General features: G+C 57.5%; 4 protein-coding genes across 4 annotated transcripts; 3 read left to right on the top strand and 1 right to left on the bottom strand.

The window, feature by feature from the left end:
- Positions 1-3,563: 3,563 nt before the first annotated feature.
- SLS55_002113 (uncharacterized protein) lies at positions 3,564-6,778 on the top strand (the record flags this gene model as incomplete). The annotated part of the gene is made up of 6 exons (XM_066773599.1): positions 3,564-3,566; positions 3,619-3,684; positions 3,738-3,796; positions 3,856-3,874; positions 3,930-3,995; positions 4,046-6,778. 6 exons carry the CDS (start codon positions 3,564-3,566, stop codon positions 6,776-6,778), a joined length of 2,946 nt encoding a protein of 981 aa, XP_066636166.1.
- A 1,011-nt stretch (positions 6,779-7,789) lies between these two features.
- On the top strand, positions 7,790-9,269 carry sgf73 (SAGA complex subunit Sgf73; the record flags this gene model as incomplete). The annotated part of the gene is made up of 3 exons (XM_066773598.1): positions 7,790-7,814; positions 7,895-8,035; positions 8,098-9,269. 3 exons carry the CDS (start codon positions 7,790-7,792, stop codon positions 9,267-9,269), a joined length of 1,338 nt encoding a protein of 445 aa, XP_066636165.1.
- A 2,281-nt stretch (positions 9,270-11,550) lies between these two features.
- Positions 11,551-12,846, bottom strand: TAZ1 (Lyso-phosphatidylcholine acyltransferase; the record flags this gene model as incomplete). The annotated part of the gene is made up of 3 exons (XM_066773597.1): positions 11,551-12,373; positions 12,436-12,484; positions 12,711-12,846. 3 exons carry the CDS (start codon positions 12,844-12,846, stop codon positions 11,551-11,553), a joined length of 1,008 nt encoding a protein of 335 aa, XP_066636164.1.
- A 431-nt stretch (positions 12,847-13,277) lies between these two features.
- On the top strand, positions 13,278-14,527 carry SLS55_002110 (uncharacterized protein; the record flags this gene model as incomplete). Its single annotated transcript, XM_066773596.1, has 3 exons — positions 13,278-13,287; positions 13,341-13,870; positions 13,961-14,527. 3 exons carry the CDS (start codon positions 13,278-13,280, stop codon positions 14,525-14,527), a joined length of 1,107 nt encoding a protein of 368 aa, XP_066636163.1.
- Positions 14,528-14,808: the final 281 nt, after the last annotated feature.

Here is a 14,808-nt window from a genome sequence, read left to right as displayed (position 1 = left end):
CGACGGGCGGCGGGCGGCGGGCGGGCGGGCGGCAGATGCAAGGCGTCCCGCTGCTGCTGCTGCTGGCTGCTGCTGACGCTGTGAGGGGTCGGCCCGCAGCCGGCTTTTGCTGCTTAGGTGCTGGCTGGCTTGAGCTGACTGGGGGCGCTGCTGGACTGGGCTTAATTGGGCCGGGCCGCGCGCTTTTTCGCTCGCCTCGCTCGCCTCGCTCGCCTCAAGCCCCGTTTGCTGGCTGCTCCTCCCCAGGCTTCGTTTTTGCGTCTGGGTTTGTTTTGGCATGTGGGAGAGGGAACGGACGGACGGGGTTGGTGACTTACATATGCCGGTCCTTCCGGTACGAGGGCGGAGAGCCGGATCGTTACTAAACGAGCTGTCCCTTCTCTCTCTCTCGAATACTTCGGTATAAGAGTACCTTTTCTTTCCGGCGTGATTTTGGTCGTTTGTTCTCTCTTTCCTCCCGAAACTTGCTGTTGGTTTGCTTGCTTTTCCTGGCCGTCGCCCGGTATATATATCCGGAGAGTGGATGGGTGGATTTCGTGGCGGCGGCAGCGGCGGGCGCTTAGCAAGCGACGTCTGACACTGGAGGGCCAGGGCTAGGCGATGTGACGAGCCCGGCATCGTGAGGATATCTTGGCGTGAGTAGAACTTTGGGTGAGTGGTTCTTGGCCGAAAAGGGTACGGGGGTGGATGCTGTTTATGTGAGGGTTCATGACGGGTCAGGCCGGCCTTATTTGGTAAAATGCGTTTCCTTTTGGTCGAGTGATGCCGGTGGCGTCTGTGATCACGGGAAGGGGGACGACGCGCAGTTGGTTCGGACGTAACGGTGTGACTTTCATCGCCGGTGATTGGATCTGCGTGACCTGCTTCTCGGGGGGAAGCTCGCGCGTGGAGGAGGTCGGTGATGGTGGTGGTTTATGGGAGTGTAGCGTGATTGGTGATTTCTTCGGGCTGTTCCAACCCATTGGAAATACTGGACTGCAGCCGGTCTTTTGCCATTGCCTCGAGTCATATTGCGTTCCTTCCATGCTTGTTCAGCTGAGTGGACCTACGATTTGATATGGCCGGAGTCGCATCCCCTACGTTTCGAGAGGAACTCGAGCGACCTTCAAGCCTTGGAAGTCAAGACTCTTTGCAGACGGGTGCAAATTACACTGCGTGCGGTAGTTCTTCTGGAGTTAGCCGGCGACACGGCCTCATGGAATGATGGTCCGCTGTCAACTTTATCAAGGTATAAGGAAAAGAACAAATATTTACTAGCCGCGGTGAAGCTCCTAAAGGGCAACTTAGAGACGGTAAATGGAATGAGCAAGCAAGAGATGCTGAGCGGGATAACTGAGTTGACAGTCGTGGTGGAGAGCATATGTACTCGTGGCATAAATTGTTTCTGCAGATGTAAGTGTCGAGGTAAGGATGTTGTGATAAAGCCGGTAGGTTTTGCGCAGGGCCATTGCTCTGGCAGAGCACGTTACTGCTTGGATCAAGCCTCATGAGTAGAGGTTGTTAAAAAAGGGAGGTTCTATGGCGTAAGGGCGAAACCGTTTGCGGCAGTAAACGTAACATGCACGTGTTATTCAAAGAGTTCCGGTCTGGGAAAATTCACTGATAAACACTCTTCCGGGGCTCAAAGCTAGCCATCGAGTCTTCTTATCAGATCTCAGGGACAGACAGATGTTATTGTGGAGGTTGGTGCACAGTATTGCTATTTCGAGAAACGATCTCTGGACATAATGCCTTGCATGAAGAGAACAGTTGACTAGAAAATTACAAAGGGCGTAGCCGAAAATACTCCATCATATTCATACACAGGCTCTAAATGTAAAGAAATAAAAAAAGCGGCGACAAAATTTGCTCCTGTATCACATAAAATCTTTTAAAACTATAATCCGGGAATATCCTGAAAGCGGAAAAGAGAAAAGCCAAGGCCAATAAGGTATGTTCGGTAGTCGCATCCCTCTAATTGACCAGCTTCCACTTTGTACGGGGAAAGCCTTTGACGGCAGTCGTACGGAGTGCGTGGACGAAGGTTAAGCCGACCGGGTAACTCGAATTCCAGTGAGACCCTTCAAACAGGGTCATTCAGTGCGTGAGTTCCGTGGTGCTCGGGGAGGTCGTCACGCCGGATTGTAGCATAATTGAAAGCCTGATACGTTCGAAGCATGATGAGATGAATTCTGGAATTGATACAGAGCTTAGACTCGGTGATGCTTGAAATTGAATGCAAGCCATTTGGAATTCTGAAAGAACTTGGGCTATCTGATATGAAAGAGGGAGTATCTTGTTCGGAGCAGTATTCCCCAGGCCTGTTTACCGTTTGCTCAAAGGATGGTGCCAAGCCGCTCAAGTGAGGGCTGCTGAGGCACCATGTTCCACATGACGGACGTCAGCCTCAACCTGGCTATACCAAGATTGAATCTCTCAAAGTGGCTGGCACATCGGATGGGGACGGCCGTGGTTCCGTGCTTAGGTTACCGCTTGCAATCGGAGCGGGCGATCCCTTGGCCGGCGGTTGATCCCGCGGAAGGGGGTCCAAAACCAGGCCCCAAAAAACACACTGGAGGGTTAGAGCTATCACTGCTCATGCTGGACATCTGTTGGGATCTAGGGTGTCTGAAAGGGCCTGGCAAGTGCCAATCAGGCCCAAAACCTGATTGCAAGGAAGATATCGGGTAGTGATGAGCGTGTCATCAGAGTCTAGCAGGCTGCAAATGCGGTTGCATTACAAAACCGAGCATGTACCGATTGAAATGGGGCTCTCGTGGCCGGCGAGGCGTGTTGGAAGCATCCGGCAGGCAGCCCAGCATCTGCAGCCGGGGCTTGGTGACGAAGCACGCACTCGGTTGCTCTCGGGGAAAATCGAGTAGGGGGAGCTGATCTTCAAGCGGACCGCTCGCGCCGCCACGTCGGCTCGGAGCGCAGGAAATGCAGGCCGCTCGAATCCGCAGGCGGCGGGGATTCGAACGAGCCCAAACACGAGGGGTGCAGCGGCGGGGGGTGGGTGTGTTGCCGGGGGCGGCGGAAGGGCAGGTGCTGGTGGGTATGCTTCCGCCCATCTGGCAGGTCTAGCGCGCGTGCACCGCAGCATGCCGCCAAGCCTTCCCGGTCCTTAACTCTCTCCGCCGCGCAGACCTACCTTTCTGCTGCTCACCCAACCCGCTGCAAATCCAAACTCTTTCCTTCCTCCCCACTCCTCCCTACGCTCGACACCCACAACGCCACCACGCCACCTCGCCGAAAGCCCCGGCCCCGGGCTGCTGCATGCTCCCACGCGTCGGCTGCTCGACTACGCGTTCCCAAAACGTCAATTTATCGACTTCGCCGACGTCGCCGCGATACACGCTCGCCCCACCGCGCTCCGCGCGCCGCCGCCTGGCTTCGTCGTCGCCGGGGTCGCAACACCATCCCCCATTGGTCTCACGCCTGCTTTCTGCATCCTGGCCTGCCGTTGCTTGCTACCGCCGAGCTTAAGTCCGCATCGCGGCGACTCGTAGGGCTGAGACGCGCTGCCGACTGCTTGACAGCCCGCTGTTCCTGCTGTGGGTGGGCGCGCCCAGCTCGCCGCCGACATGGTGAGCGTCCGCCCGCTCTGTTTGCGCGCAGCGAGAGAGTTAATTGGCCCAGGTCTTCTATAAAAGGGCCCCGGTGCCCTCCGTGCCGGACCCCAATATCCGCGATGAAAACACCACGGTGCGTCTCCAACACAAACGGTGCACGGCGAGGGAGGCTGACGCGACGCGCAGGTCTGGATGATCAAGGCTACTGGTGAAATATTCACTGAGTACGACAAGTACGCGAACAGGTGGGTTGTCCGCACTTTTTTTCGACGTGACGTAGCCGGACCATGCTAACACGCGTCAGGTTGGATTTTTATCGCAAGGTGAGCTTCGCAGAGCTTCCGCACCATCGTTGCGACCGTCGCTGACCCCGCGCAGAAGCAATTCACGAACCAAATTACTGGCCAAGGCAACCTTTCCTTCTTCGATGCGTTAGAGGCTGAGGTGGGCATACCCAGAGCTTCCGGCTTGGCGCGCAAGCTGACGAGACATAGGATGAGGATGCTCGTGAAATCAGGAGTATATTCCCCGGGCCTTTGCGGTATCAGGTGTGCCGCAAGGTCCACCACTCGACGATTCCCCGCCTCGAGGAGCTGGTGACGCGAGTTCACGCCGATTTGAAGGACGACTATTACCCCGGCGAGCATGTCATTGCTCAGATTGATGAGAATGCGGACAAGCGCCAGCCCGGTATTATTCGCGATAAGATCACGTTCTCGCCCTCCGTAGACATAAGGAGCCACCCGACCCTCCACCAGCCGCCGTTGTCCCGGTACTTCGTCACCGTGCAGAACGACGAGGGCCAGTCCAATGATATGCTTCTGGATAGTAAAAGGCTGTCAAGGGATCGAAGAACGTACTCTAGGTCAATCTTGCGGAGCTTTATCAGGAACATCGCCCACAGCGAGAACTATAAGGGTGCACCATGGCAGGTGAAGCCGGAGCTTGTCATCGAGTTTAGGTTACCCAGGGAGGTCCCCTACCATCTGACTGCACAGGGAATTGCCGAAGCCAAGAGAAATGTCATGAAGAACGAAAACACGACTTTCTTCAATTACTATCGCGGCCCTGGTAATGAACTCCAACGCCAGCCTCCACAGACCGTCGCTTTCCAACAAACCATGTTCCCTCCGCCTGCACCTGCAGCCACCGGGGTCTTCAGACCCGGACCCGGCGTTCCAGCTCCACCTCCGTTCCAGCCACCCCTAGGCCCTAATGGTACTCCGCCCGTCCCTATCAACGGCCAATACGGCCCGCCTCAGCATCAGATCACTATCCCCTCTCGGCCGCCACCCTCTCACGCACCGCCGCGACCGGCTCCCATCAAGTACCCCATTGAGGACCTTCTCATTCAGCCCAAACGTAACGGACTCCAACGCCCGGCACTCAAGTTCTTGTCCGATGACGTCCCTGAAGGCGCCGAGCCTCCAGCTGAGCAGCTTGGCATTGAGATGAAGTCTGTAGGAGACCTCTTGTTCATTTGGCAGACTCTCAACGTCCACGCGGAAGTCTTTATTCTGGATTCATTCACCGTGGATGACTTCATTGAAGCACTTGGATATCATGGAGATGCCACCAACTGTGAGCTTCTTGTTGAGATGCACTGTGCTGTTTTGAAGCAGCTGGTGGATGAGAAGGGCCACATCAAGGTCCTTTCGGATTTGGCATCGGAATTCTCCCAGGATATCGAGCCAGAGGAGGATGACGCTGAAGAAGATGCCAAGTCACCGACGCCGGCGCGCTCAGAAACCCCTCCTGCCAGGCGCACCCGCGCAAGCTTGAGCAAGTTGCAAGCACAAGAACTGACTGAGCCAGAGCCGGAAAAACAGGCTGCGCCCGAGAAGAGTAATCGTGCGTCAGAGTTGCTCGCCCAATTCGATTGGATCGACCATCTGGCGCGACGCAGTTTCCTGGATGGAGGCTGGCAGTCAGTTTTGGTTGGAGCGTTGCGCCAGGCATCCCTCAACCCTCGTCGTAAGGAGGTTTGCGAGAAGATCCTTGCACACCTTGTGCCCTCAGACTTGAACCCTGACCCCGAAACCGTCGCCCTCCAGTACAACACACTGGACATCAACTTCCGCGTTGCCATTCTAGGCATCATAACGCAGTACGCCACATTCACCGACGCTGTTCGCACGTACATGGCAAACTGCAACATCAACATGACCGCAATTCGGAACCAGAAGATGGAACAGCAGAAGAAGCGGAAGGAGTACCAGGCGGATTTGGCCCAGCTGGAACAGAAGAGAAAGATGGACTATCCAGCAACCTTGTCTGTCTCGCCCCCTGCTGATACTAATGGCGACGTCAGTATGTCTGGTGTCACCGAGCCCGACACCAATGCCGAGCACGAAGGAGAGGACGAGGAGGGCGCTCGCCGCCTTCGCCGCGCCAACAGCCGCAAGCGGAAACACGAAGACGAGGCTACACGGAAGGAGAGGGAGCGGAAGGAGAAGGAGGAGGCCGAGAGGGCTAAGCAGAGGAATGCTTACCGCGAGCTGCTTAAAAAGATCGACAAGACGAACGAAGCCATCAAGAATTGCGAGGCGGAAATCAAGAAGTACGACGAGGAACTCCGAGAGAACCAGTGCCAGCAATTACGCTGTCTTGGCAAAGATCGATTCTGCAACACGTATTGGTGGCTGGAGAGATGGGGTATGCCACTTGGTGGTCTTCCTACCAGCTCCACCGCTGAATATGGCTATGTCAATGGTCGCCTTTGGGTGCAGGGACCAGATCCCCTTGACAAACCCCTCCTGGAACACGACACTCTTGAAGATGAGCGGGACTACAAGGCGCTCACTGGTATGTCTAAAAATGAACGCCGCAATGCAGAGGAGGGCTCCGTCCACTTGACCGACTCGACGCAATGGGGTTACATCGACAATCCTGAAGATGTGCAGAAGATCCACGAATGGCTGGACGACCGTGGCCACCGTGAGCTGAAGCTCAAGAAGGAGCTCGGCGTCTGGCAGGACTCGATAATTGAGTACATGGTCAATTGGAAGAACCACCTCAGCGAGGTTCAGGCCCAGAAGACGGTTGGCGAGGACACGACGGGCATCCAGACCAGGAAGAAGACGTACACCGATAACGACTCATCCAGATACTGGTGCCTCAAGTGGGAGAACACCTACGCCCTGGAGGAGTTGGAGCATCTTCACTCTCAGCAACCGCCGCCGAAGACGAAGGCAAAGAACTCCCGCACGAAGAAGGGTGCTCGTTGATCCATTGCCTTCAATCACGACACTGCTGCTTTGCGTGAGGAATGCTTTGATCAAGCTTACGCTGTCCTGAACAGCGAATCCCTGGACATAATGCAAACCTTCCAACGGCTATGGTGCATCCTGCGCGACACCCTGCGACCTCTCCTGGCGTGCAGACTAGGGTCATGTGTACTGATATGGTTGATGAGCGGTATGAGAGACCACCTCCCCGTTCGACCACCCCGAGCTCCAGAAGCTCGGTATTTGCCTGAGGGAGCTTTCTTTGTTTGCAAGAGTGTCCACTGCTTTCTGCGATGCGTCAAGACGCTGGGTGATGCTACGAAGATGGTCCGAAGATGGCAACATTTTTCACAGGATCCTCCGGGGGCTTGCACGAGCGGCCTTAGTCATTCACGGTGTCTTTTCTTTTGCTACTATTCTTGTTTGTTTTCTCAAGGCGGCATCTCACAGGCGTTGCAATGCGGACTGAATGTGGGTTGGCTTCTCAGATGTGTCTCATGCATAGTATGGGAGGCTGAAGACTGGTCTTAGCTGTTTGGCGATGGTGCTCTCGGCGCTCTGGTGCACATCGTGGCGGTGGTCACTGATGAAAAGATTTCATATGCTGTATTTCCCCTCTTCATTTCTCTTCGCCTTTTCCGCGCCTGCAGATACTCCAGCGGCTTCTCCAGAAGGAACTGGGTGCGGTATGGTGCCGACGCACGCGGCTGCTGATCAGGCTTTCTTTCAGCGATTGTATGTACATTAGACCATGCGCTCTTGCGGACGAGCGCGTTTGCATTCAATGAAAGATGAAGTGGAAATGAAGAAAGCCGGGTGTAGCCCGTGACGTCGCGTGTGCCGTTTGCATGGAACGAGGCTAATGTTAGGGCTGGCCTTGCGACCGGAGCGCATCCCCCACACGCCGACCTCAACACATCGCAGCCTTGGAGCCTCCGCCTCGATGCGCCCAGAACAGCTTTCGTTATCTCATCTATCTCCATATTCATAGCGCTCTCTCAAGCCATCAGCATGGTGGCCAACGGCGCGCGCAAGGGTGAGTGACGCCGCTCGATGCCGGTCGCGTGTCCGACCGTCGCCTCCGCGAAAGCTGACGCCTAACCTGCGAACCGCCAGGCACTAGGCAGGGCCTGGTTGACGCCCGCGCCTACGATGGCATATTCAGCGACAAGGAGAAGAAGCCCGCGACCTTCAAACTCAAGAGATCCAATGTCAAGCAGACGCAGCCGGGCAACTGGAAGGAAAGCGAGATAACCGGTACGTCGCAACCAGGCAAACCACCCTTCAACGCACGCTGACACCAGCGCTCGCTTTCACAGACTCCGCCGGGAAGAAGATAGATCCCCCGTCCGCACCTTCGTCGCCTCTCGTCAACCAGCTCGACGAGAAGACCACCGCCGCTTTCCCGACGAATCGCCCCCTAGACGACCAGCTCGATACCGTGCAATGCCGCCACTGTCGCCGGCCCGTCCTGCGCACCGCGGCGAAAGACCACATCAAGGAGTGCCTGGACAAGAAACAGGCGAAGTTGAAGAAGAAGAAGGAGGCAAAGGAAGCTAAAGAGGCGGCTATCCGGCGCGAGAAGGGCATTGAGGATGATGATGACGGACCCCCTAAGAACGCGCGCAAGAGCTCCAAGGCGGCGCTTGACGGCGAAGGAGCCAAGAAGAGTAAGAAGCGCAAGGCAGACGGCGACGCGGAGAAGGCACCGGCCAAGAAGAAGAAAAAGGACGAGCCCAAGGCGAAGGTGCCGAAGCCCAAGGGGCCCGTCGACGTGGAGAAGCAGTGCGGTGTCCTGCTGCCGAACGGCTCCATGTGCGCGCGCAGCTTGACGTGCAAGTCGCACTCGATGGGCGCCAAGCGCGCGGTCCCCGGCCGCAGCCTGCCGTACGACATGCTGCTGGCGCAGTACCAGAAGAAGAACCAGGCCAAGCAGCAGCGCGCCGCAATCGACGCTAACGCGCCGCTTGCCGACGACTTCGACAACCACGGCCCCATCGACTCGGACGAGGAAAAGGACGCCATCATGGCGGCCGTGGCGCGCTCGCGCCCCGCCCCGCTCGTTTCGCGACCCCTCGTCTCCATGCAGAGCAAGTACCGCAACATCCGCATCAAGGAGATGCTGCAGAGCGCCATGGGCGGCACTCGCGGCGCTGGCCTCTTCTCCACCGGTCTGCCCCCCGCACACCATCATCCGCCACACTCGGCTGCCACCATGGACGGCACCACCAGCATGGGCGCGCCGCGTGCTCCGACGACCAACTTCCTGAGCGGTATATTCGGGTCCGCCGACCAGAGCTCGATGTTTGCTGGCTTCATGGGCGGCGCGGCGGGTGGCGATGGCATGGGCGTTGATGGCGCCGGCGCCGGCGCCACGTTGGCGGCCAGGCGGCAGGCGAGCATTGGCGGGCATGGCCCGAGACAGATCCTACCGGGGCAGCTGCCGGGCCCGCCGAGCAGGAAACAGAGCATCAGCGGCGTGGGTGCCTAAGCCGAGCCGCTGCTGCACATTTGATTTCGAGTTCTGTTTTAGAAGCGTGGGTAGGGCGAATACAGGCGAGGCTTTCTGACTGGATGGTCGGACGGATGACGGGACGGACGGACGGACGGATGGATGGGTATACCTCTGGAGTTCATGGGCTTCTTCTTTCTCGATCTCGGAGCTTTGCTGGATGCTCGTATAAATGCTTGGCCTGGATCTTTCGTCCTTTTTTTTTTTTTTTTTTTTTGCTAATTCTTGTTTCCTGCGACTAAAGAAACAGTCGTTTGCATTACTATTGTGGGCACTACGCGCTTTTGCCGTGCATGAGGCGGTTTTGAGCGTAGAAGATTGGGCGAAAGCCAGTAGAACTTACAGGCACGCATGAGATACCCGGAACGATTAATGCTTGATAGAAAGGTGTGGATAATGCTGCCCGTCCCCAGAGTATTTGTCCGTTTTGTGAGGCTGGCACCCTGTTATATGTACTATCAAATATGAGTGCAAGTTTCGCCTCTCATTCCATTTTCAACGCGTTCAGCTGTAGCATTCCAAAGAGGCATGCCCCAGCCGTCACGACTTCCAAGCCACCCGCCCGTCGTTCTTGTTATGGGCGTTCACCTAGGTTGACCAACCGCGCAGCTTTCTCTACGGCGGGCGAAACAATCTTCTCGCGTAAATCGCGTCTCCCCTCTCCACGCGAACGCCGCCACTTCTACTACGGACAACGAAAATTAACAACGGCCGGCGACGCACGAACAAAAGACGGCGACTGCTCCCTGTCTCTCTCCGCAGTGACGACAAACATCACCGAGCTTTCACGAGCCCCCCGCTGCTGTTGCTCCGTTTTGCTGCTGCCTACGGGGAGTTGGCAACGGTCAGCAACTGCAGAGGGGTGGCGCTGACTGACTGCAAGAACAGAGATCGGAGCGGAGAGGCAAGGCGGGCAGGGCGTCCGCTCTGGAGGTTACCTCTACGTCCACCCGTCCGTTTTGTTTCTTTTCTCGTTTTCCGTCAAGATCAGGGCCTTCACCTCGTTCGCCTTTTTCGTCCTACCATCGTCAGCCCCCCGCTTTGCCGCTCGCTCTTCACTCTTCTTACTCTACCCGCTCTTACCTCTCTTTCTTTCTTCTTTCCTTTCCAACCCCCCTGCCGACTCCTTGCCTTTTTACCGCAGCACCTCCCTAGTCCCCCATTTCCTCTTCACCAGCTGGCTGCTGCTGCCGCCTCTCTCCTTACCTACCTACCTACCTACCCACCCACTCACTCTCGATCAACCGCCCAGCCCCAGCTCTCTTTCGTTCGCCGCTTTCTTCCCCCACTCCCCCTTCCTCCTCTTATCCTTTTCCCGGACACACCCGCCGTTTTTTTCTCCTCCACCCCCACCCCCCTCCCCCCCACCAACCCTCATACACCCGCGCCCATGACGACAAAAAACACACGCCACCCAAGCTCTTGAAGCCCCTTCACCGTCGTATTTCGGATGCCGGGGCTGATGATAGTGCTGAATATTTGTAGTTTTCAATCGGAGAAGGCGCGTTGAGGGGCGGGGAGGGGAGGGGGATGGGATGTACTGAGGAGGAGTCGGCGGTTGTTGTTGCTGTTTTTGCGGGAGGGATGGTGGAGAGGATGGGTGGGTGGGTGGGGTTGGTGCGTGTTCGGGAGGTTGGGCTGGACTGCTGTGAGAGTGAGAGAGTTTGTGTGGGGGGATGGGGGGAGAGGGGAGGCTCGGTTGTTCTGGTGGTGGAGGGGAGGGGGGGATGAGGATGGGAAGGCTTCGGTGGATGGGCGCGGAAGGAGGAGGATGGGGCGTGGGAAAGAGAGAGTGATGGGGGGGAGACAAAGAGATGGTGTAGAGGCTGGAGGTTGGGAGTGGCGGCGGCCGTGGTTGGTTGAGTGTGGAGGATGAGAGAGAGGCAAGGTGGGTGGCCTCTGAGAGGAGAAATCATGCCCGATGATGAAAACAAGCCAAAGTCGCAGACAACCCGGGCTCGGCCTGTCTCGTCCTTTTTCGAAAGGTGGGACGGTCGGTCATCGTTAGGTTCGTCGATGTGAACCAGAGAGCTAATTTGAGGGCACAACCATTGATATCCCGTTGGTTTCTCAACGCGAAAAACAGTCCATGAACTTTCGTGGATGCATGTGAAGCTGAATCTCTCAAAAATGATTATAACCTGGATCCGAGAAAATTCCAATTCGCCGCTCTCTCTTTGCGGTTCTACGTTTTGCAAGCGTCTACATATCTACACAATGGTGGCCATCATCATCATCATCCGTCCAAGCAGGAAGATCCTCAAGTATCCTTCACCCAACTGTCATCGTCCATCTTGCCCTCGATCTTGCCACCCTCCATCGCCCAAGTCTCGACCATGCCGGCCTTGGGATCCTCATCCGGCAAGCCCGTGCTCCTCCGCACCTTCAACACCTCCTCCCGCATGCGCATCGTGCACTCCTTCCGCAGCTCCACCGCCTCCCTGCCGTACTTCAGCGCGTCGCTCAGCACGCCCACCTCCATCGGCTTCCCGTCGCGCCGCTCCCGCTCCTCGCGCTCCTTCAGCCGGCGCCAGCGCGCGCGCAGGTCGCCGAAGACGGCGTCGACGTCGACGCGCTCGCCGAAGGTGACGGTGACGGCCTTGCCCGGGCGCGGCAGGAAGCGCGGGAAGGTGCGCGTCTCGTGCATGACCAGCTGCGGGCCCTCGACCCACATGGGCACGACGTCCGGGCAGTGCGGCTCGCTCTCGAGGATCAGCCGGGCGACGCCCCACTTGAAGTAGCGCATCGTGCGGTCGTCCTTCTGGTGCACCTTTCCCTCGGGGAAGATGTGCACCCAGGCGTGCCGCCGCGAGGGGTAGGCGGCCGGCGCGGGGAAGCTGTCGCGGCCGGTCGTGGTGTAGGTTAGGGCGGCCGAGGTGAAGGGGTCGGGGATGTCTTCTTCGGCGGGGGAGGAGGACGAGGCATCGCGACGGGCGGTGGCCGATGGTGGCGGGGAGAAGGGCGCGCGGGACAGGAGGCGGATGGCTTGCGTTATGGTGGGCTGGAAGAGCCCGCCGTAGGGGGAGTGCGCGAGGCGGTGGCACGGCAGGGTTTGGCCCAGGGAGAAGAAGAGGGAGAGTGCCCTGGCGCGGTTGCAGCATTAGCGGTTGTCTGCGTTTCTGCAAGGCGGCTGGGCGGTACGTACTTGTTTGGGAATGCGAGGTCGTGGCTGGCGAGACTCCAGCGCAGGTTGTCTGGATTGAACATGTACCGGAGCGGCAACGAGCCCCATATCAACGGGTCATCCAATCTGCGTGGCGGAACAGAGGCGCTCGTTAGCTGGGAAGTTCGGCGACCAAATGCAGTGACCCGCGAAAAGCGTCAGGGCGTACATCATACACGGATACGTGGTTGGAAACTGAAGTTGCGGGAGAGCTTCTTGTCAGCCAGCCAGCCCCAAACGGACCATTGAAATCTTACCTGTAACTAATCCTCTTTGGCGTCCCTGGACGTCCTTGCGCTCGTCAAGCAGCTGGAGGAACTTGTCCATGCCATTGACCTCGAGGTTGCTGAGACCGGCCAGGAATCCACGGCTCAACAGACCCACGACGCCCATGACGGCCACGGAACCGCAGCGCCATGGCAAGCTTGGAGCAGCGGGTTGCTCCTCGGGCGCCATCGCGGTTTACACCCGACGCATAAAAACGAAAGCCGACTGAAGGAGAGGAAGGAGAGGGAAGGAATGTGGGCTGAGGGGCGGAGTTTGTCGCAGACTTGTTGAGCCCTAGGATTTTCAAAAGCGAACATGGATTGACACCGAACTGGCCAGGGCCTGCTGGCTCTGCCTGTGGGGAGCTTGGACTCCCGCACGCGCTGCCGGCGTCCTCTCCGCGTTCTTTCGTCAAGCCCGCATCCAGAAGTCCTGGCCGTCGCTCATCGTCATCGCGCCGGTTCCTGACGGACGGCCCGCCGAAACGTCAACCGCACTTTTCCCAGCTTCTGTGGCCAGAGCACCAACCGTGCTGAAGCTGCGTCGCCCTGCGCAACATGTCGCACAGTATGGGAGCAATGGCGCCTTCAGCTTGGAACCAAACGCTGACACGCAAACAGGCAAGCGCAACACCTCTCTCGCCTTCTTTACCTCCTATGAGCGCGAGCAGCTCAAGTCGACCTGGGGCACCTCGCGCACGCGCCTGACCCGCGATTCCTTCCTGCCCTTTTCGTCCTGCAAGCTGTGCCTGCTGCCCTCCCGCGATCCCGTTGCCTGCGCCCATGGCGACATCTTCTGCCGCGAATGCGCCATCAACAACCTGCTGGCTCAGCGCAAGGAGATAAAACGGTTGGAGAAGGAGGCCGAGCGGAGAGCAGGGGATGAGGCGGAAGACAGGGTGAGACAGGAAGCGGAGGAGGAGAAAAGAGCTGTTGAGGACTTCGAGAGGGTCCAGATGGGCCTGGAGGCGAAGGGCATGGGCGGTAAGATCGTGGGAAGGGAGGCAGGAAAAGTCACGGTTGAGAGGATGGTCGAGGGTACTGATGGAAACAAGGGCGTCAAAAGAAAGTTTGAATTTGACGAGGAAGAGGTTATGAGGGTTGCACGGGAAGAGCGAAGCAAAGTACGCAAGGCGCTGAGCGAAGAGAAGGTCCGTCTGCCATTGACCATGCTATTACCGCCTTTTCTCCTTACTCTCTGCTGGAAGCGTAGCGCCTTTTGACTGACAGTGTTACAACAGCGCGAGGCTATTTCCAAGTCGACATTACCCTCCTTCTGGGTTCCTTCGCAGACACCCGACACCAACACCACCGACAACGCGTCTTTGCATGCCATAACCAAGCAGACGAAGCTGAATCCAATATGTCCAGGGTCCTCTGATGAAGAACCTCATGAGTACTCGTTGAAGACCCTGACGACCTTGAGTTTCACAGAGGAAAAGGACGGTAAGGGCGGTGATCCGGTGCGCAGCTGCCCGGCCTGCCGCAAAGCACTTACAAACGCCACCAAGGCAATGATGGGAATACCGTGTGGCCATGTGCTGTGCAAGCCCTGCACTTCTAAGTTCATGACACCTCACAACGAGGCGGATGCACACGATCCTAGCGCGGAATTCGGTGTCATCAGGTGCTATGTGTGCGAGATCCCTCTCACGCCGGAAAGGAAATCGAAGAAAGATAAGGAAGGCAAGAAGAAGGAGAAAGACAAGCTGAAGCCTGGCCTGGTAGAGATCAAGAGCGAGGGCACGGGCTTCGCAGGCGGCGGAAAGAACATGGTGCAGAAGCAGGGCGTGGCGTTTCAGTGCTAGCGCGTTTGGGCAGTTGAGCGGCCCCAAGTACCAGGCTTCATTAATCATGAGGCTCATGGATGACGTAGTTGGCTCTGTCCAAATGTCATGTAGCAGCCCAAGCACATCTACCTTCCATGTCAGGCATGTGGATCCTCTAGCCGGATCTGTATTTGAGCGTCAACCTGCAAGTCCCCTGAGCCGCAATGCAGGGTTGAAACTTGCTCTGATGGCAGCCGGCTCCAGGTCCATTCAGTTGGTATTGCCACATGGACAAAAACGAAACCGGCCGTTCAAATGCG

The sequence above is a fragment of the Diplodia seriata genome (genome assembly GCF_021436955.1).
Source record: "Diplodia seriata strain FDS-637 chromosome Unknown scaffold_2, whole genome shotgun sequence".
NCBI classification, from domain to species: Eukaryota; Fungi; Ascomycota; class Dothideomycetes; order Botryosphaeriales; family Botryosphaeriaceae; genus Diplodia; species Diplodia seriata.
This window is presented reverse-complemented; position numbering and strand designations above follow the sequence as displayed.